Source organism: Heteronotia binoei, chromosome 17, assembly GCF_032191835.1.
Source record: "Heteronotia binoei isolate CCM8104 ecotype False Entrance Well chromosome 17, APGP_CSIRO_Hbin_v1, whole genome shotgun sequence".
Lineage (NCBI taxonomy): Eukaryota > Metazoa > Chordata > Lepidosauria > Squamata > Gekkonidae > Heteronotia > Heteronotia binoei.
Genome location: NC_083239.1, coordinates 2,064,071 through 2,084,054, shown reverse-complemented (window position 1 = coordinate 2,084,054; position 19,984 = coordinate 2,064,071). Strand labels below are relative to the sequence as shown.

General features: G+C 44.9%; 1 protein-coding gene across 1 annotated transcript in view; it reads left to right on the top strand.

Moving 5' to 3' along the window:
* Positions 1–9,789, top strand: part of ITPR2 (inositol 1,4,5-trisphosphate receptor type 2) — a 320,928-nt gene extending 311,139 nt beyond the window's left edge. Inside the window, exons 55-57 of the mRNA XM_060257486.1 lie at positions 1,508–1,668; positions 7,289–7,450; positions 9,525–9,789. Coding sequence (XP_060113469.1) covers positions 1,508–1,668; positions 7,289–7,450; positions 9,525–9,611 — 410 coding nt within the window. The 3' untranslated portion in view covers positions 9,612–9,789. The remainder of the gene's footprint in view (positions 1–1,507; positions 1,669–7,288; positions 7,451–9,524) is intronic.
* The last annotated feature ends 10,195 nt before the right edge of the window (positions 9,790–19,984 follow it).

Here is a 19,984-nt window from a genome sequence, read left to right as displayed (position 1 = left end):
ACACGGGGCCAAAAAATTCGGAATACCGTGTATTTCCGAATACCGGTACTCGGAATAGCCACGTATACAGTAGATGCGCGGCTATTTCCGAATATATGACCCCATTATACCCTATGGCCATTGAAATCAATGGCAAAATAGGGTATATTGGAAGCCGCTTGGAGGGGAGGGGGTTTGAGGGAGAGCCTTCAAATTTGCAGGGGACTCTCCCCTACAAACCCCCCAAGTCCCAAAAAGATTGGACCAGGGGGTCCCATTCCAGGGGCACCCAAAGAGGGTGCCCTATCCCACCATTATACCCTATGGGCCATTGATATCAATGGCAATATAGGGCATAATTAGAGGCTACTGGAGGGGAGGGGGTTTGAGGGAGAGCCCCCAATACTGCAGGGGAACCTGCAGGGGACTCTTCCCTACAAAACCCCCAAGTCCCAAAAAGATTGGGCCAGGGGGTCCAATTCCTGGGGCACCCAAAGCCAAACCTAACTTCACACCAGAGAATCTCTATAGGACCCAAATGCACTACATCCATCTATCTACTCTATGAACCCTGCTGGCCTGGAACCAATATAAACCCAGTTGCCAACATCACTGCCACACAAAACACAATCTGCTCAAGGTCTGCTCTGCAGATCTGGCTGCAGCAAACCCAGATGCCAGCTCTCCAGCCCTGCCGCAAACAACGCAGGGAGAGCTGGCCAAGCACAACTAGCCTGCTGCTGGTTCTGGGTCTCTCACCCAGGTGCCAGCTTCCTTGCCACAGAACACACAATCTACAGATGCCAGCTCTCCAGTCCTGCCCCAAACAACACGGGGAGAGCTGGCCAAGCACAACAAGCCTGCTGGTTCTGGGTCTCTCACCCAGGTGCCAGCTTCCCTGCCACAGAACACACAATCTACAGATGCCAGCTCTCCAGCCCTGCCCCAAACAACACAGGGAGAGCTGGCCAAGCACAACAAGCCTGCTGGCTCTGGGTCTCTCACCCAGGTGCCAGCTTCCCTGCCACAGAACACACAATCTACAGATGCCAGCTCTCCAGCCCTGCCCCAAACAACACGGGGAGAGCTGGCCAAGCACAACAAGCCTGCTGGTTCTGGGTCTCTCACCCAGGTGCCAGCTTCCCTGCCACAGAACACACAATCTACAGATGCCAGCTCTCCAGCCCTGCCCCAAACAACACGGGGAGAGCTGGCCAAGCACAACAAGCCTGCTGGCTCTGGGTCTCTCACCCAGGTGCCAGCTTCCCTGCCACAGAACACACAATCTACAGATGCCAGCTCTCCAGCCCTACCCAAACAACACAACTCTCAGACAAGAGAAGCGGTGGATCACACCTAGCTCCACATCATTCTGTATCTGACACAAAGCAAGAAGCATTTAGACTTACCTTGAGTGATGGATGGTTGGCTGGTCCAGGCTCTTTTGCATTACCCAGGGTGCACCACGAGGAGGCAAGCCAGAGTTGCACCCCAAATGTCTACCTTCTGTATTTCTCTTCTCTTGCAGGCCTTGAGCGAGACAAATTTGATAACAAAACAGTTTCTTTTGAGGAGCACATCAAGTCAGAACACAACATGTGGCACTACCTTTACTTTATAGTTCTGGTACGAGTGAAAGACCCGACAGAATACACTGGTCCCGAAAGTTACGTGGCTCAAATGATTGTGGTGAGTCAGTTTCAGTATGAATTGTGGAGCCAGCGGCCCTTTCGGTCAGAACAGGCCTTTATTCTGCTCTAACTGTGGCCAGCCTCTGTATGTACAGTGTCAAAAGGTATTTTAATGCATTTGCAAGCAACTGTGGTGAAAGCACAGAACTGGATAAAATGAAAAACTGAAAGCAAAAATCCACAGCTCCTGTCAGCCTTCTGGGCTCCTAGACACTGTAAGTTTTTTTTTACATCTGCAAATGAAATGGGAATCAGAAGCCCTTGGATCATAATCGCAGTTCCTGCTCCTTTATTCTGCATTTTCATAATCCCCAGAGCTAGAGTGACTGCGTACAAACCAGTTCCTGCAACAGTTGACATTCCCAGAGACCTCAGATCTGTGCAGGGAGCTGAACATACATTCATGCCACTGTCTCTAGCAGCTTTCTTCGGGTCTGCCTGGGAGTCTGCCTAGGCAGGACAAGAGAAAGGTTTGAAATACTGCTTTGGTTTAAGTGCTTCCATTGGACACAGCAAGACCAATAGTAGCCCTCCAAGGGGAAACCACACCAAAAGATTGACCTTGATCACTTTGTCCTCCTTAGACTTCACAATACTATGAATACTTTAGAAGGTCCGTTGAATTCTGTGGGCTTTATTTCTGTGTAGACAGTTCTAGAATTGGACTTCAGCAGGTTGCATGAATGATGATCTGGTCCCAGGAGAGGCCACTTGGAAGGCTGATCCCTCCAGGCCCTGCACCCCTGCATCATCCTTGTCCCCCCATTTACAACCCAAAGGGAGATGATTGATGTTTCCATTACTGTCCGCTGGCCATTCTGTCATTCAGTGGCTGCTGCCATTTCTTCCTCATCCAAAGGAGGTGACAAGATAGCTGCTCACTCACTCATTGGTGACCATGTCCTCCCTGCTGTGGGGACCGCTCACTCCTGCCTGTCTGCCTGTCCACTTTCCCTGCAAGCAGTGGGTCTTCCCCAGGATTCAGCATGGATGTATTCTATTGTTCACCACTGGACAATCACTCACCCACCTGTTCAGGCCATGGCTGGGAACAGCAAGATGAACCTTTCCTCTCTGTCTGTGTCCTGGACACTGTACCTTGCTTGCTTGGATAGCATGACCAGCAATGGCAATTGGAGACAGCAGCTGTGATGTCAGTTCCTGCCTTGGGAAGTGGACTGTTGAAGCCCAGGAGTGGGGAATGAGAAAACCATTGCCATGTTAGGAAGTGATGATGGCTGCCCTGCAAAGGGTGTGTGTGTGGAGGTGGCACATTGTGGAGGACACGCAAACATTTTTTGCTAAGTGATCCCCAAGGCCCCAAGTTAACCCTTGCCCTCCGCATCTTCAACCTCAATCGGTACAGACCAAAATGACTCAATCTCACTCTACGAGTCTATTGATGCCGCATAGATAATTATTTCATGAAAATATACTTTTGATCTGTATTTGAATAATTTGTTTGCCCTCGGCTATATTTTGGGCTCACCAAAGCTATACATTTTTTTAAGAAAAACCTTTCAATTTCAGCCCTCCTATCTCTTTATCCTCTTTGATTTGCATCAGCAAAATCTCCAAAGTCATTATAAATAGCAATGGAAATAGAGGGCAACCTTGCCTTGTACCTTTACTAATTATCATTTGTTCTGTCAGATCTACATTCACACATAGTTTAGCTTTTTGTTCTGTATAAATTGCCATTACCATTCTTAAAAAATCATTTCCCAATTTCAATTTCTCCATCACCGCAAACATAAAGTCCCAGTTAAGACTGTCAAAAGCTTTCTCTGCATCAGCAAAAAATAACGCCACCTCTTTTTCTGGATGCTTTTCATAATATTCTACAATATCTATTACTGTTCTGATATTGTCTCTTATTTGCCTTCTGGGGAGGAAACCTGCTTGCTCCTCTTGAATAAAAGTGTTTAAATGCTGTTTGAGTAGTTCTGCTAGTATCCTAGCAAATATTTTATAGTCATTATTGAGTAATGAAATGGGTCTGTAATTTTTAACACACATGGCATCTCTGTCTTCCTTTGGTATCAATGAAACAACTGCTTCCTTCCATGTGTTTGGCACTTTCCCTTCTTGTCTAATAATATTCAACTTTTGAAGCTTCGGTACGAATGCATCTGCCAGTACTTTATAAAATTTTGCTGAAAAACCATCAGGACCCGGTGCTTGACCTAATTTCATTGAACTAATTGCTGCTTCTATTTCAACTTTTTCAATTGGTTCATTTAAGGCTTTTTCCATAGTTTCTGTTAAAAGGCTTTACTTTTATTTTCTGCAAGTACGCTTCTATTTTCTCTTTATCTACTTGTTGGCCTTTAAATAGTTTAGCATAGTATTTGTAAAATTCCCTTTTAATTCCTGCTTGATCCGCAATCTTTTTACCTTCAACTATAATTTTGTTTATAAATTTGTTCTCCCTTTTTTTCTTCATTTGCCACGCCAAATATTTCCCGGGTTTGTTAGCTCCCTCAAAAGATTTCTGCTGTAGTCTTTTTAAGTTCCATTCCATCTTTTTAAGTTCCATTCCATATCCTTATTCAATAGGTGCTTCAATTGGCTCTGAAAAATTGTAATCTCCTACAAAATTTTCTTTTCCCCCGGTCTCTTTCTTAATTCTCTTTTTTTTTTTGCCTATTTCTTTTTGTAAATCCACCATTTGTTTTTCCTTGTCTCTTCTGTCTTTATTGTTCAATGTAATTAAGATTCCTCTCATTACAGCTTTATACGCGTCCCACACGGTCTGGTATTGAACGTCCTGATTTTCATTCATTTGGAAGAAAGCTTTAGTTTCTTTTTCAAGAGATGCCACTATTACTGCGTTTTGCAATAAGTCCTCATTTAATCTCCATCTCCTCACCTTTTTCCTATCTTTTGCCAACCACAATTATGGATTATGGTCTGCACCTATTTTCGGAAGAATCTCTATTTTATTTGTAATAAGTCCCAAGTCTTTGGTGGTCCATAACATGTCAATTCTTGAGAAGGAGTTATGCCTTGCTGAAAAGAAGGTATAGTCATGCAAATTAGGATTGAACTTTCTCTATACATCCTCCAAACCTTCTTGTTTTATTAGTTCAAAAATGACTTTGGTAACTTGCTGTCTGTATTTTTTTTCCTGCATCTGTCCAAAGAATTTTTAATGGTTCCATTAAAATCTCCCATTAACATTATCTGATCATATGTCACTTGGTCTAATTGTTGTATAATGTCTTTGAAAAAAACATTCTTTGCCCCATTTGGGGCATAAAATCCCAATAACATTTTTTTTCTCATTTAACAACACCTCCACTGCGACATATCTACCGTCACTGTCCTTAAAAATCAACTTTGGCTCCAATTCTTTTTTAATGTAAAAAATCACTCCCCTTTTTTTTCTCTTAGCCAATGAAAAAAATTCTTCACCTAAAAATTTATTCCATAAAAATTTACAATCCATTTGTTTGATACGTACTTCTTGTAAACAAATTATATTACATTTTTGTTTTTTAATCCAATGAAATGTTGTGCAATGGGTACTGCCGGTCCACATCTCTCCCGAATGCTACGAGTGGGAGGGAAGGAGGCGGAACTGGGGCATGGGGAAGGGGGCATCACTCCTGCCCATCTTGATGTTACCAGGAGATAGGGGTAGTTTGGATCTAACAGTCAGCATTGTTGGTGCTAAGAACATGGGTCACTGTCATGGGGAGTGTTAGAGCCGAAGGAGTTTTTCTGTTGGAAATGTTGTCTTAAGAACATAAGAGAAGCCATGTTGGATCAGGCCAACGGCCCATCCAGTCCAACACTCTGTGTCACATAAGAACATAAGAGAAGCCATGTTAGATCAGGCCAATGGCCCCTCCAGTCCAACAATCTGTGTCACATAAGAACATAAGAGAAGCCATGTTGGATCAGGCCAATGGCCCATCCAGTCCAACACTCTGTGTCACATAAGAACATAAGAGAAGCCCTGTTAGATCAGGCCAATGGCCCCTCCAGTCCAACACTCTGTGTCACATAAGAACATAAGAGAAGCCATGTTAGATCAGGCCAATGGCCCATCCAGTCCAACACTCTGTGTCACATAAGAACATAAGAGAAGCCCTGTTGGATCAGGCCAATGGCCCATCCAGTCCAACACTCTGTGTCACATAAGAACATAAGAGAAGCCATGTTAGATCAGGCCAATGGCCCCTCCAGTCCAACACTCTGTGTCACATAAGAACATAAGAGAAGCCATGTTGGATCAGGCCAATGGCCCATCCAGTCCAACACTCTGTGTCACATAAGAACATAAGAGAAGCCCTGTTAGATCAGGCCAATGGCCCCTCCAGTCCAACACTCTGTGTAACATAAGAGAAGCCCTGTTGGATCAGGTCAATGGCCCATCCAGTCCAACACTCTGTGTCACATAAGAACATAAGAGAAGCCATGTTAGATCAGGCCAATGGCCCATCCAGTCCAACACTCTGTGTCACATAAGAACATAAGAGAAGCCCTGTTGGATCAGGCCAACAGCCCATCCAGTCCAACACTCTGTGTCACATAAGAACATAAGAGAAGCCATGTTAGATCAGGCCAATGGCCCCTCCAGTCCAACACTCTGTGTCACATAAGAACATAAGAGAAGCCATGTTGGATCAGGCCAACGGCCCATCCAGTCCAACACTCTGTGTCACACAGTGGCCAATAATTTTATATATATATATATATATATATATATATATATATATATATATATATATATACACACATACATACATACACACACACACACACACACATATAATACATATATATACACACACACACACACTGTGGCTAATAGCCACTGATGGACCTCTGCTCCATATTTTTATCTAACCCCCTCCTGAAGCTGGCTATGCCTGTAGCCGCCACCACCTCCTGTGGCAATGAATTCCACATGTTAATCACCCTTTGGGTGAAGAAGTTCCTCCTTTTATCTATTCTAACCTGACTGCTCAGCAATTTCATTGAATGCCCACGAGTTCTTGAATTGTGAGAAAGAGAGAAAAGTACTTCTTTCTCTGCCTTCTCCATCCCATGCATAATCTTGTAAACCTCTATCATCTCACCCCGCAGTCGACGTTTCTCCAAGCTAAAGAGCCCCAAACGTTTTAACCTTTCTTCATAGGGAAAGTGTTCCAACCCTGTAATCATTCTAGTTGCCCTTTTCTGCACTTTTTCCAATGCTATAATATCCTTTTTGAGGTGCGGTGACCAGAATTGCACACAGTATTCTAAATGAGACCGCACCATCGATTTATACAGGGGCATTATGATACTTGCATGCTTGCAGCTGACTAACAATAAATTACCATGGGAATCTCCAAAGTTATGCCATTGCTTTGGAGAAATTTAAGATTAACATTTCTTGACAATGTACCTGTCTGCTTAAATTCGGTGTCTGTCAGTGAACTGATGCTACAAAAGCAGCACTCTCTTCACAAGGAAGCCAGTCTTGTAAAGCTCCTGGAACTTTGTACCCCTGAAGACAGTGGAAAGAAGCAGGAAACACAACAGAATCCTTTTTTTATTTTTGCATAAAACCTGAAGCATATATTGTGACGCCTCTGCTAACATTCTTCCACTTCCCTGGGCAGGAAAAGAATTTAGACTGGTTCCCTCGGATGCGAGCCATGTCCCTGGTCAGTAACGAGGGCGACAGCGAGCAAAATGAAATCCGGAGCCTGCAAGAGAGGCTGGAGTCTACCATGAACTTGGTCAAGCAGTTGTCTGGACAATTAGCTGAGCTCAAAGAACAGGTACTTTCCATTGGTCATCTTATTTGACAATTTGACCATGAGTGTAAATAGCTGCAAGTAGGCCAAAGAAATTAGCCTCTGGATCGCAGTGAATTTTTGTCAGTAGGAGGTCTTATTCCAACTGCGGAGCAAGATTATCAAGTAGATGCAAGAATGTGGTCGGACAGAAGGGATTCGTATCAGGGCTGTCAGCTGCTTAAAGCATTGTCGTTAATTACCCTTAATGAATCAGCACAGTGAACTGGCTGGAAGGTTCTTATGCGGAGCAGTGCTGAAGCTAAAAAAATCATAGACTTACTTAATGCCTAGAGGGGAGACCCGATGGAGGTTGCTGAGAAAAGGGTATCAATAGATATTAATCTAATTTATAACTGCTTAATTCACACAAAAATCACCTCTTACCCAAAATATCACAATAGACAACCTTTTAGATATTAAAGAAAGCCTTAGATACCTTCCAGTTTAGTAAATGAAAGGAACCTTTTGTTGTTAGACGGAAGCATCCTCTGATTCATTTTCTTTCTCTTCTCTGCAGAATCAACAAATACACAGGTGCAATCTTAATGCTCAGCCACCACAGTAAAAATAACTATAATTATAATTATTGGGCTCCTGCCAATTAATCAACTACAGCTTTTAAAAAAATTAGGTGATAGCTTGACAGTGAAATCCTAAGAACACTTCCATTGCATAGATATGAGTAGAATTCCGAGTAGACCTGCTTAAATGCTCTGTTAAGGAGAAGGCCTGTGAAGGTCTACTCAGAAGTTAGTCCCAAGTTATTCAGTAGGGCTTACTCTCAGGAAAATGTTCCTTTGATTCCAGTCCTAGTTTCTTCTGAGCACTGTTCCCCAAGGTTGCACCTGCCCCATCTTTCAGGAAAGTGGGCAAGGCCCTCACCTGGTGGGATTTCTGGTTAGTAGTAGTTCCCACCTTGAAACAGATGCTGCCAGAGGTGCAGGCTTCATGCTAGGGATGGAAGTGATGTGTCTCCTTTGTGAGATGGCAATTGTGAACATAACTCTCTGTATGAGCTACAAAGTGAGTGAGGAAAAGGAAAGGTCCCCGTGCAAGCACCAGTTGTTTCCGACTCTGGGGTGACGCTGCTTTCACGTTTTCATGGCAGACTTTTTACGGGTTGGTTTGCCATTGCCTTCCCCAGTCATCTACGCTTTCCTCCCAGCAAGCTGGGTACTCATTTTACTGACCTCGGAAGGATGGAAGGCTGAGTCAACCTCAAGCCTGCTACCTGAAAACCCAGCTTCCACCGAGGATCGAACTAAGGTTGTGAGCAGAGTTTAGGACTGCAGTACTGCAGCTTTAACACTCTGCACCACAGGGCTCTTACAAAGTGAGTACCATTTCATTAAAAGAAGAAGAAGAATTGCAGATTTATACCCCACCCTTCTCCCTGAATCAGAGACTCAGAGCGGCTCATAATCTCCTATATCTTCTCCCCCCACAACAGACACCCTGTGAGGTGGGTGGGGCTGAGAGGGCTCTCACAGCAGCTGCCCTTTCAAGGACAACCTCTGCCAGAGCTATGGCTGACCCAAGGCCATTCCAGCAGGTGCAAGTGGAGGAGTGGGGAATCAAACCCGGTTCTGCCAGATAAGAGTCCACGCACTTAACCAGTACACCAAATTGGCTCTCTAAAAGTTTCTAGTTCGTATGTAGGGAACAGACAGGCAAGACGTTTAGGTTAGGAACCAGATCACTAAGAAAGGAAAGTGCTATTCAACTACTCTGGGTAATGTGAATAATATAAAGAGTCACTCTTTGTATACAGAATTGCTATGTTGAAAAGGAAATTGCCCTAAATTAATTCACTAGGACCTTGCCTTCTGGGAAATAATCCCATAGATTTAAATAAAATAACTCCATTGCAAAGAACGCCTTCTCCTTTAGTTTTCTTTTTTAAAATCAAAACACCCTTGCTGGTTTTCCTCAACTCTGTATCTCGAGATGTGGAAGGGGGGGGACACTGTCGCTATGTAATACTTGTAATTGTGTGCCTGTTGACTGAAGGACAGACAGAAGCTTATCGCCTACTCCCTTCCCTCTCCTCCTTTAGATGACAGAACAAAGGAAAAACAAACAGAGACTGGGCTTTCTTGGGTCTAACACGCCCCACGTGAACCATCGCATGCCACCACGCTGATGCCATGTGGGAAGTGAAGACAAGCTTTCCATCGATATTCTCACTTGATTACAGAACGGCCAAGATGAGGCGTGCTGAACAGCACCGATAGCTGGAAAGTTATAAACAACCAAGTGCCAAGATGTTAAGTTGTAGAGTTCTGGGAACAATTTGTAACTATTTTAACATGGTCGAAAGGAGCCCCAGGCACAAATGCTGTCGATGACAAGGAAAGGGGGATTGTCGACATTTGTTGTACGTGCCCTTCGTTTACAGTTCCTTGTGATTCAGCTGACTTCTTTTGGGACTGCTGCCAATGAAAAAGCGAGACAAAGTTTTGAACACTATCAACATCCTTATAAAGGGAATGGAGCAAGAAAGAGACAGAGAGAATAGTTTATTAATGCTGAATGCAGTATTCAGAATCTGTAGAGGGTCTTTGCTGTCACCTCTGCTGGTCAGTCTTGTTTCTCATGCTTCCTTGGCATTTGCTCTCTCCATTTTAATTATTGTAAACTGTCAGCCACAAAAATAATACTGTTATAGCATGTAAATTTGCAATAGGAGATGAACACAACCATTCTCAAAAAAGAGAATTTGCTGGAAAAACACAAGTTAACGAAGATCTGTTCCAATGCAAAGGGTATGTTAGCTGTTAGCTGCTGCTGTTACTTATTTATCGTGATTCAACAGCTGTGGGGAGAGCTTGAGATGTATGTACAGAACCACTGGTAATATTAACTGGAATAGATTTCTTTGCTCCTGGATTTAGATGTTCCTTAGTGAAGTGGTGTAAAGTAAAAAAAAGTTTTAAAACATTGTTCATGCACCATAAGAAAAACTGGAGAGAAAAATTATATATTTTATGACTGGTATTAGAGATTAATTTTGATGGGGTAAACAGCCTTGTAATGACTTTCTGGAGAGAATCATAATGGTGTCATTACTGTCCAGAAACCACAGAAAAGAGCTGTTGGGCTTAAATTGACCAAGATTAGGTCCAGCCTCTCCTTGCTGTAGAATGTTTTTATCCATTAGGTGACCAAAAAGGTTGAAACAAAGAAAAAGTGAAATATAACTATGCATATGGTAAAAAGGTAAAGGTAGTCCCCTGTGCAAGCACCAGTCGTTTCCAACTCTGGGGTGACATTGCTTTCACAACATTTTCGTGGCAGACATTTTACAGGGTGGTTTGCCATTGCCTTCCCCAGTCATCTACACTTTCCCCTCAGCAAGCTGGGTCCTCATTATACCGACCTCGGAAGGATGGAAGGCTGAGTCAACCTCGAGCCAGCTACCTGAACCCAGCTTCCACCAAGATCGAACTCGCGTCGTGAGCAGACCTTAGGACTGTATAACTGCAGCTTTACCACTCTGCACCACGGGGCTCTTACGCATATGTGCAAATGTACAAAATATCGTTTATAATGTAATAATACAATTGCAAGTTCTAAAGTTTCTTTTAAAAACAAGAATCCTATGGTTAAGCATATAAGTACCTAATCCCAGTATGAAGATAAATATCCATTTAAATAAATACAGGTTAAAAAGTACATAATGGCTGATTCTTCACTCAGGTTTGATGACCACTGAATCTGCACTGAATCCACCTGCTAGAGATATGAGTAATTAAAAATGCATCCACATTTTAAAATTTGCTCCTCACCTTTTACATCTACATTTTGCAATAGGAAGAAAGTTTGCAGGCCCTCGCCCCTCCCAGAGGCTGGAGGTTCAACTCAGCTGTCTCTCGCGATTGCCTGGTCATAGCTGGGGGGGGGGGGGGGGTTCCGAAACCCCAGTCAAGGTACTGCTGTCTAACACATACTCTCAACCACCCAAAAACGGGCTTTGCTTTGGCTCTGGTTGCAACTGGGCTTTTATTCCAGGAGGGGGGAGGAGAAGTGGGCGGAGCCACCAACAACCTGGAGCAGGCATGAGACGCCACCCCTGGCAAGGACTCCAGACACCTGCACAGCAGTGCACACACCACTGCCACACCACTGCCTCTTTCTCCTTGCAAGGGAAGTAGAGCTCAGAGGAGAAGAAGGCGAGAGCATCTGGGTAAGGCCGGGCATGCTCTTCTCCTCTGAGCTCGGAGGAGAAGAACATGCCCTGCTCCACTCTTCTTGCTTTCAAGGTGAGAGCAGCTGAGTGAAGTGTGTTCTCCTCTGAGCCTGACTTCCCTTGTGAGGGAAGCAAGGCTCAGTGATCCCCATCCCCAACCCATGGAGAAAGACTGTCCTTTTTTTTTTATAAAAGTTGCAGGGAGGGGGAAGGTGATGGAAAGCTGAAGTCAGAGGGGCAGATAAAGGGAAAGAGATAGGGCTGCCAACTCCAGGTTAGGAAATTCCTGGAGATTTAAGGGGTGGGGCCTGGAGAGGAAGACGTTTGAGTTAGTAGTGGATCATACGCTGAACATGAATCAACAGTGTGATGCGATGACTAAAAAGGCAAATGCAATTTTGGGCTGTATCAACAGAAGTATAATGTCCAGATCACGTGATGTGATGGTATCGCTTCGCTCTGCTCTGGTAAGACCTCACCTGGAGTATTGGGTTCAGCTTTGGGCACCACATTTTAAGAAGGATATAGACAAGCTGGAACGGGTCCAGAGGAGGGCAACAAAGATGGTGAGGGGTCTGGAGACCAAGTCCTATGAGGAAAGGTTGAAGGAGCTGGACATGTTTAGCCTGGAGAGGAGGCGGCTGAGAGGTGATATGATCACCATCTTCAGGTACTTGAAGGGCTGTCATATAGAGGATGATGTGGAATTGTTTTCCATCGCCCCGGAAGGTAGGACCAGAACCAGTGGGTTGAAATTAAATCAAAAGTGTTTCCGGTTCAACATTAGGAAGAACTTCCTGACCGTTAAGAGTGATTCCTCAGTGGAACAGGCTTCCTCGGGAGGTGGTGGGCTCTTTTTCCTTGGAGTGTTTAAACAGAGGCTAGATGGCCACCTGACAGCAATGAGGAGACAGAGAAAAGCCAGGCTGCGAGTAAAAGGAAAGAGAATAGAGGGAGCTTATAAAAAGTTTGTGGGGAGGGATCGCGCCAAGCAGCAGGAGTTGGGAACGGGCAGACTTTGGCAACAGTAGCAGCAGTACTAGATAAGAGCGAGGAAAGCTGAGGAGAAGTGAAGCTGCCTAGGAGAGGAGGCAGTACAAGGAGGGGGATGTGGGGGAATGTGCAGAGCTCAGCTGGGTGCAAGTAAGCAGCAAAAACAAATGACCCTGGGAGGTCCTTGTTTTTTTCTGCAGGGGGCAAGTGCTCATGTGCACGAGTGCTCCAGCGCTCTGAATGGTTTCTTAAAAAAAAACCCAACAACCTAGGAACAGCTTGGGGCAGCTTGGCAGCTCCACACCGCCAAGTCACCTTGCTTGCGCCCTTCCCTGTCCTGACAGCGGGGAGGTGACTGAAGGCCAGCTCAAAGATTTGCTAGTTCCCAGGAATTACGTCTGCGTCTCCTGCGAAGGGGCCATGGGAATGGAACAATGGGGGGGAGGAATGAGCAGCTTGGTGCCTTTGGCTTTGGAATGTAATGGTCAACCTAAGGTATTTCAAGAGACAGGTTCCTGTCATTGCCAGTTTTTGCAAGAAGCATTTTGCCTTGCAGTTTCAGTATTTCAATATTTTTATTTATTTTTATTTATTTGTAATTTATATCCCGCCCTTCCCACCAGGTGGCTCAGGGCGGCTGATAGACAACTCTTGGTTAACCATGGAGTGTGTTGTTAACTGGAAGTCCGGGGACCTGGCATTCTCCCCTTTCTACATCACCTGTTACAATTTCACTGTCCTGATCCTCAATGGGCCTACCATGTCCTTGGTCTTTTTCTTATTTTAAACATGAAAAGAAACATTTAGCAGCAACTTGTTTGGGCACCATCTTATTAGTTGACACATTCTTTACCTCAGAGCCTGCTTCATTATTTTCCAAGAAAAACAGCACTTTTACTTAGGTTGATTTTTTTGAAGATGAAGTAGAACACAATACTCCAGTGTTGTCTATCTTTTAGGAGAATTCAAATAGTATTTAGCTTATTTGAGGGCAGAAAAGCAAGAGTGGGGTTGAGGAGCTTTAGAAGAGTACATCCACCATCTTAGTCCCTGAAGGCCCACCCCCCTCTTGCATCATAGTAATTTTTTCATAGTTTTGCTTTGTTCGTAACTCATTGTTCCATGAATCTCTTTTTGGGTTGAGCTTCAGGTGGAGGCTAGAGATCTCCCAGAATTACAACTGATCTCCAGCCAACAGAGCTTGGTTGCCCTGGAGAGAATGGCTACTTTGAAAGGAGGAATCGATAGCATTGTACCTGCTGACATCCTTCCCTCAGCTATGCCCTCCCAAGCTCGGCCCCCCAAAGAATTTCCAGGAATTTTCCAACCCTAGCCAATGCAGAAATGTGTCCAGAACTAGGAAAGATTGGTCGTTTTCGCACTGACCTTATTCCGGAGCGACGTCCCTCTTCACCGCGCAGCGTCTGCGCGGATTTCACACTACTTGCTCCGCAGAACCCAGAAGTCCCGCGGCTTTTGCGTCGCAAATGTAAACTGGTTTTTGGCAGTTTACATTTGCGACGCAAAAGCCGCGGGACTTCCGGGTTCTGCGGAGCAAGTAGTGCGAAATCCACGCAGACGCTGCGCGGTGAAGAGGGACGTCGCTCTGGAATAAGGTCAGTGCGAAAACGACCATTATAAATACCTGATTCTTATGTGTCAAGAACTGAGTTCAAAAGCTGCTGGCAAGTTGTGGCCAGGGAACTCCTAGGACATGTCTGGTTTGATCCAGAGAGCGTATCCTAGGACAAATCCCAGCCCTCCCCTTATGGTGGGCAAGCTGCCTTTCAAGGAACCTTCTGCACAAGGAGCCTATGCTCCGCTTCCAAAGAAGCCCACATTCCCTTGGACGTACTGTAGATTTGAAAATCCCTTCTCGTTGACAGCAAGAGTTCTGTTACAGCTTATCAGAAAAGGAAGGCTTGCTTCTTCTACTTCTTTCATTAATATTTAAAAACACATTCCAATCACAAGGAGGCAGGATTGAGATTGGGAACATTTTGAAGGGCGGGGGAGAAGATGATAGTATGAGTTTTAAATATAGAACAAGAACAATTCGCAAGCTAGTAAACATGACGTTAAGAGGCTCCAAGAAGATATCACACCATTTAGCAGATCCAGTAGGTGTGCCTGGGAAACGGCTAATCTGATTGTGTGCAGCTTCCGGACTTCTGTTGGCGCTCATTTACAGGCACAACTCAAAGGCGTTACCCATGCAGACCAGGCAGAGCTGGCAAGGCATAGATGGTAGTCACATTAAGCTACCGTCTGGAGAAGTGGGCATTGCCAGCACACACTGTCCAGTGAAGTTGCTGTCATCCTCATCCCCCACATAGAAGCAAGTTTCTCTCCCCCTCTCTGTCTCAGAGCAGATCCCAATTGTCCTACAGCTCATGCTGGCAGATGAGGAATGAATATGTTAAGACCTCTATGAAACAGTCACCTTCTTGCCTTGATGTCTTTTTCTTTTGAGGCTGTTATGCCAAGTCTGGTATTTGGACAATCTCAGTGTCAAATAATTGCTGCTCAAAGAGGGCTTCACCTGTGTCCACTGGGGATTCCACTGCTTTCACCTTTTGTGTATTCTCTGTCACCTGGAGGTCTAATACTTTTAAGGCTTTATTAGTCTCTGCTGTCTGTTTACTATTCTCCAAAAGTTCTTGCTTGATCTCTGCCATCTGTTCACCAATATTTTCTACTTTACTAGTCAGTTGTGTGATGGCAGTCAGTAGGGTGTTTTGCATCGCTTTCATATCGACTTGCATAGTTGTAAACTTTCCTGGCCCAGCTGGGGCACTGGGTGAAGAGATTGGTGGCTTTCCTTCTCGAATTTCTTTTTTTTTACTGTTTCTTTAAAACCAGTCGCAGCTTTATTTCCCATCCTTATTAGATTAACTGCAGTCACAGCACCAAATCTGTGTATTGCCTCTTCAAATTTTGTTTTGGAACTCAGTAATGCTGTTTATAACAGATAAGCTAATCTCTGCCAGACAGTGCCTTATTAAAAATAGTTTTAAAAGAGAAACAACCTTCTCGTTTTCATCAACAATTTGCTGTACCCAAAACAGGAGAGCCAGTTTGGTGTAGTGGTTAAGTATGTGGACTCTTATCTGGGAGAACTGGGTTTGATTCCCCACTCCACCTCTTGCACCTGCTAGCATAGCCTTGGGTCAGCCATAGCTCTGGCAGAGGTTGTCCTTGAAAGGGCAGCTGCTGTGAGAGCCCTCTCCAGCCCCACCCACCTCACAGGGTGTCTGTTGTGGGGGAGGAAGGTAAAGGAGATTGTGAGCCACTCTGAGACTCTTCGGAGTGGAGAGCAGGATATAAATCCAATATCATCATCTTCTTCTTCTAGTCAAGTTAATAATAAACAGAGACTTTATAGAAAAACACAGCTGATACCACAGAACCTCAACAATTCAGTTCACTACAACAAATGCAATTCACTATAAGAAATCCTCTGCCAATGAAAGTGCACCTGAAGCTCAAATCACTGTCAAGTCTTTCAGCAGCTTCAGAGTACAAATTTATAATCCAGGGCTGAATGCCCTATTTGTAATCCCAAAAACAAGATCAAAAGAAAACCAAACCCATAATCCAAGGAAGATATAAAACCATGCAATTCCAAAGAAAAAGGAAAGGCAAAAAAGATAGTAAAAATAAGCAAAACTCCAACCTTGATAGGCAAAGAGAGGGAAAATGAAAAAATAAATCCAAAATAAATCCAGAACCAGAAGTATTCAAACCATATCAAAAATAATCCAACCAAGAGTGCAAAAAAAAATGTAAAATGAAAACAAAGTTAAAAAGTTATATCCATAAACTCCAACAGCAGGGAATTATAATCTACTTTAAAAGTTGATACAAATGTTCTTCTTTTAGCCAAGAATCCTGTTATACTTTATAGGTTAATATCCAATACCCACTAGGATTTAAAAGTCAAATCAAAACTCATATATATTTGTTAAGAGCACTTCAGTTCCAACTGCAAATTACTTCTTAAACCTACTGTCCTTCACATCTGTGTATGCTTAGACACCACCTTCCCAAAGTCAAATCTTTCTCTCCAAACATTGATTTAAAACAACTTAATTAAGTTCACCCATCAAGTCTCTTCTGAAACTAAGAATTGGTGTGTTTCTTCATGCAGGTATAATTATATCACCAGATTAGCAGAAACTCTTAGAAGCCTTGTATGAGAGGGAGGGAGAGTCCCCCCCCCCTCTGTCTTTTGCCTCCACTTAAATTCTGCTTCAGCCTTTGATCTCTGTTTTCCTGCTTGTAATAGATGAATGCCTTAAGAATTCACATAGAAAAGAGAAAGAACATTTACAGTTCAAGTAATATAGATGCAGCTTGTATTTCCAATTAAGAGTCTCTCAAATCAAAGAAAGGAAGGTGGGAAGCCAGCAGTTGACCCTTGTGCCATTTAAAAATGATCGGAGCAGCAAGGCTAGAAGCGAGCAGGATTGGGGGCAGCCACCTCCACTGTCTCCCCCGATCAACCACTCAAGCTTCCTGCCTTCTGGGACCCTTCCGGGACCCCAGAGTCAGGTCACCCTTTGTGGGGAACCCCTCGGATGTCTGATGTAGAAACGGCTCTGGATGAGCCGGTCCGAGCTGCTGCTGCTACAAGCGCGTCACCGAAACCGGAAGCGAGATGCCTTTTTTATAAAAGGCCTTCAAAATTGTCTATTCACTAGATGCAAGGTTTTTACGTTTCCCAGAGAACACTGCGTTCAGGGACAAAAAATCTATTGTCCATCCCTGGACCAAAGAAAGCTAGGTTGTGGCTGATGCGAGTTAGGGACTTCTTGGTGGCAGCACCAGAATTATGGAATGCTCTCCTGGAGGCTGTAAGGGCCCTGCGGGATCTCTCTACTTTCCACAGGGCCTGTAAGACTGAACTGTTTCGACCGGGAGAGAGGTGCCACCCTACATCATTATAGAGTACTATGTGATCACCGCTTATATTATATTGTAGTGATACAGCACCATGAAATGTGTTTTAAAAATTTTAAATTGTAATTATCTTTTATTGGTTTTAATCTATAAAAATGAATGTTGTTAGTCGCCCTGAGTCCGCTTGCAGAGAGGGCGGGATAGAAATTTAAAGTAGTAAATAAATAAATAAATAAATACATTTGCCGTCATGACACATTTGGAGCACCTCTTTCCGGAGGCTCTTTGGCACGTAGAATTTACTGTCTTTGTACCAGAAACCACCCTCCCCTTTCTTTACCCCTTCGGGTATTGCATCCGCTTCCTTTTCCACTTCAGCAATTAGTCTTTCTCCCCCCCCCCCCCCCCATTTCTCTTCCAGTTTTTCGTGCTTTGCTTGGGAGCAGGTAGTTACCATTCCCCCTAACTGGCTGGGAGAGATGACTGAGTCTATCACTTCCTCCCTTTGGCTGTTATGCTGAGGGAGTCTGGATAGTGCATCGGCTAGAAAATTCTTAGATCCCGGGATATGTTTCAGTTTAAAATCAAATTTCGCAAAGTTGGTTCATACACCACTACCTCTCAGTACAAATATTTCCTCAGGACTTAATTTATAAAGTTCATTAAAACTCCCGGGCCCCTTGTAATCTGAATGGCATTACTAAGTATTCAAATTGTCTCATCGGTGCATTAAATGCCATCTTCCATTCATCCCCCTCCTTTATGCGCACCCGGAAGTAAGCGTCTCTTAGATCCAGCTTGGTGAAAATCTTTCCCTCTGACATGGAGCTTAACAAATCCTTTATTAGAGGGATGGAGTACGCATTCAAGGTTGAAATCGCATTGATCCCACGAAAATCCGTGCTTTCACTAATTTGGGTGTGATTATGTCTCTGGTGCACTCAGAATCTAGCAGTGCCTGGGCATGTATAAAACATTTGAGGCTAGAGTTGAATAAAGTCAGTGGGTTGAAAAACAAGGTTCCCATAATTCTCACCCTCAGCAGTGCCGTTAACTCCACGACCTGCTACTTGGTACTTCTCAGTGCAAGTCGCCCTCATTTCCCCCCGGCTCTTCTTCCCAGGCATCTTCTCCCAGCTCGTCGACAATTATGATTTCTTCCTCCCGTGGGGTTGTGGACGCCAAGCTGCCTTTGGCTGTTTCTTTTGCTCTCCCTTCCACCTTTTTTGCCTTCGGTGCACTGGTCTTCGGAGTGGGGCGGGGGACCTTGAGGCTGTTCAGGGCAGTTGGCTGCCATATGGTTTGGGTCACCGCACCGAAAGCAGCGTCTAGGGGTAGCTGGTTTAGTTGCTCCCCTAGACTGGCTTGCTTTCTGCCCTTCTGCTTTCACCCCCAGTCAAGACTCACGTCCCCCCTTACCCCCTTGCTGCTGTTAACGCTGGAGAGCTACTCTCTTCACGTTGGTTTCCATCTCACCCGCCAGTTGCACCCACCCTACCAGCATGGTAGGGCGAGCCTGTTGGAGGGCTCGATCCAGAATGCTGGCATTCAGGTCCCTCTGGAACTGCTGGATCATCATTTGTTTGTTCCACCCTTGTACTTTGGCCGCACTAGCTCGGAACTCTGCAGCATACTCTTGCATGGCTTTGAGCCCCTGTTGTAGGTTCCTCAGGGTGGTCAGAGCTTGGGTCTCTTGCAACGGGTCTTCGTACTGCGTCAGTAGGGCTCGTAGGAACGCCACCACCGTGTCTAGTTTGGGACTTCTGGTCTTGTACAGGCTTACATACCATCTTTGGCAGCCCCTAATCCACTCTGCTAAATTCATCTGGGAAGGTGTGCCCCCAGAAGAACATAAAGCTGTTGGCTTGTATTGAAAAATACTCTATTTCTTCGGGATCTCCATCGAAGGTGGCATCCAACTCCCGGCCTCGCCCATAATCTCTTCACCAGTGGCTGTCCCAGTGGCTGAGGATGCTGGGGCAGCGGCGGATATGGGGGTTGTGGTGGTTGGCCCCCTCTTGGTGCCAATGGCTGCAATACTTGGTCTAGATGCCCCTCACCTCTTGGGCCATGAATGCATTGTTGGCTTGAATTTCTTCTCTTAATGGCCATCTCTGCCATCTCTGCCATTTCTAACCTCATCGTTTGGAGGAAGTCCCTCAGGTCAGGGTTCTGTTCTTCATCCTCATCTGGGAGCGGATCGGGGCATCGTTCTTCCCGACCATCTCCCCCGCTCGCTTCCGAGGCACCCTGGTCGCTGTCATCTCCCATCCTTGAGCATAAGGGGGGCAGTGCCAAGATAGCCTCTCTCCGAGTGGGTGCTTCATCCATTAAGCTAGTGGACCTCCTGGGGCCCCAATCCGTTGGGGTAATGAACAGCCACTGTATGTGCAGCGGAGACCCTCGCCCTGCTGGTCTCCTGGCATCAAATA